Source organism: Trichinella spiralis, assembly GCF_000181795.1.
Source record: "Trichinella spiralis strain ISS 195 chromosome Unknown Scfld5471, whole genome shotgun sequence".
NCBI lineage: Eukaryota > Metazoa > Nematoda > Enoplea > Trichinellida > Trichinellidae > Trichinella > Trichinella spiralis.
In genome coordinates this window covers 1-1,820 of record NW_003532410.1, presented here as the reverse complement: position 1 = coordinate 1,820, position 1,820 = coordinate 1, and the positions used below count along the sequence as shown (strand labels likewise).

General features: G+C 38.8%; 1 protein-coding gene across 1 annotated transcript; it reads right to left on the bottom strand.

The window, feature by feature from the left end:
- Positions 1-18: 18 nt before the first annotated feature.
- On the bottom strand, positions 19-1,550 carry Tsp_12710 (AMOP domain protein). The gene is made up of 6 exons (XM_003366753.1): positions 1,486-1,550; positions 1,130-1,422; positions 879-1,067; positions 518-837; positions 238-416; positions 19-181 (listed from the first exon to the last, which is right to left on the bottom strand). The coding sequence occupies exons 1-6, from the start codon at positions 1,548-1,550 to the stop codon at positions 19-21; spliced, it is 1,209 nt and encodes a 402-aa protein (XP_003366801.1).
- Positions 1,551-1,820: the final 270 nt, after the last annotated feature.

Here is a 1,820-nt window from a genome sequence, read left to right as displayed (position 1 = left end):
TATTATAATCAACTTACTTCACTCTGGTTTTCTGGAAAAGGTCAACACTTCCAATGGAGTGAAATTAGTAAAAGTCCAAGGGTCAAAACTGGTGAGAATTTGCTGATAAAACAAATTGGATAATACAACGGTTCCGGCTTGGATCCGAACAAATTCGAAACATGCGCCCTGTTTACATCCCCTACAAGTATAAAGAAGGTATGCATTTTTAATAATAGCAATCACAATTTGTAAAACGTACATTTCATTCCAAATTGGTGATGTATAGTTCGAGAGTTCTCTTCTGATCTGGATTGTGTGATGTGTATTTTGGAACAATCCGAAGCAATGAACTCATCCTTGACATCACCGTTGTATGTTCCAAGTAAACCCATCGTTACATACCGTTTTGTGCATGCTGCCGACTCACTGTTCATCTAATAATGATATTGATAATTGGTATGAACAATCCAATAATCCATCAGATTGGATGGAATATTTAAATTTTTTAAAAATCACTTTTTTGCTTAAAAAATACCTTTCTCTGCTTGTAATTTGGTGGCAAAGCGACAATCACTTGCAAAATGCCACGGCTTTCGATCACTTTCACCCCAACACCACTGGTCAGTTGTATGTAAACTTCAGACTGATTCATCACAAGATGTGGAACGTAAACGAGAACTCGTCCGAAAAATCTTCGACGATCCAAATCAAAGAAATGACGTTGACCATCAACGAACACGTCAGTACGGTACCTCCATCGTCGAAATTGCTTCCTTGAAAACACTTGTACCACTGATGAATCGTCTTCTTTTACCGCAACACCAGTGATGACAGTTGCAGCGACGTGCGTTCCGTCTGTGGCAGATTTTTTGATTAAAATATTATTTAAAACTAACGCCAAACAACACGACTGTAAATTAATAAACTGAACATACACATCGTTTCTGGAGGCTGTTCCATGCGAATTTGAATCATTAAATTTCTGTCCGCTGTTTTCAGCTGCGTTAGCACAAAATAACCACGACCACTGAAACTGTACTTCATTCCATCGAACGTTATAAAATGACCGTGACCATACGCGGTTCCTAAAGTGGATATCATTTTCAATTTCATATTGTGATGTGCTTTTGGACAAACATTTTTTTACCAATAACTGCCGGTTCGTAGTTTTGACAACCAGAAGTTGCCCTACGCCAATAGTAAAATTCACAATGCCCCGCCCAACGACAACACACATCATAGGGAAGTAAGTCGTTGTAAAAATTTGACCAAGTTGGAACGTACAGCGGCTTTTTGAAAACATAGCCACCCCAAGGATTCGCCCTGTATGGAACACCGGCTGAAAAGTAGCGCAAATAATCTGTGCTTTGTTCATAATCTTGGGAAAACATCAACCATCCATTGTAATCATAGCAGCACATCTCGGTTCCACTGTCGGGCCTAAATTTTGAAGTTTCAAATTTTAAAAGCTAAACAAATTCAACTGATTTAAATTAATTCTACATCGAATTTGTAGATACAATGCAATGTTGGGCGCCTTTTGTGTAAATGCACGATGAATCGCCCATCATTTCACACGTAGGCAAAGGAGTGAATCGACCGAAGTCGTTCAAAGCTTGGGAAAGTGTGCACGGGCATGGTATATTCGTGTAAACGTTACGTAGAAAATTGTCCCTGAGACCATCGTAGTTGTACCATTCATGCAAAGTTTCAGTGCCAGTTTTTCACCCAAATTTGCTTTCACGTGTCCCTGAAGTACCAACCAATGTCACAGCACAGACCACATGACCCTAATTCAAGACTATCTTTTGAAAATAATAACTTAAAAATAAATTTGC

Bases quoted from the DNA above. Each gene is read 5' to 3' on its own strand.
- Tsp_12710 (XM_003366753.1), bottom strand. From the start codon at position 1,550: ATGGGCGATTCATCGTGCATTTACACAAAAGGCGCCCAACATTGCATT. The intron at 417-517 runs GTATTTTTTAAG...TATCATTATTAG, and splicing joins CAAATTACAAGCAGAGAAAG to ATGAACAGTGAGTCGGCAGC. The intron at 182-237 runs GTTTTACAAATT...TTATACTTGTAG, and splicing joins CAATTTGGAATGAAATGTAC to GGGATGTAAACAGGGCGCAT.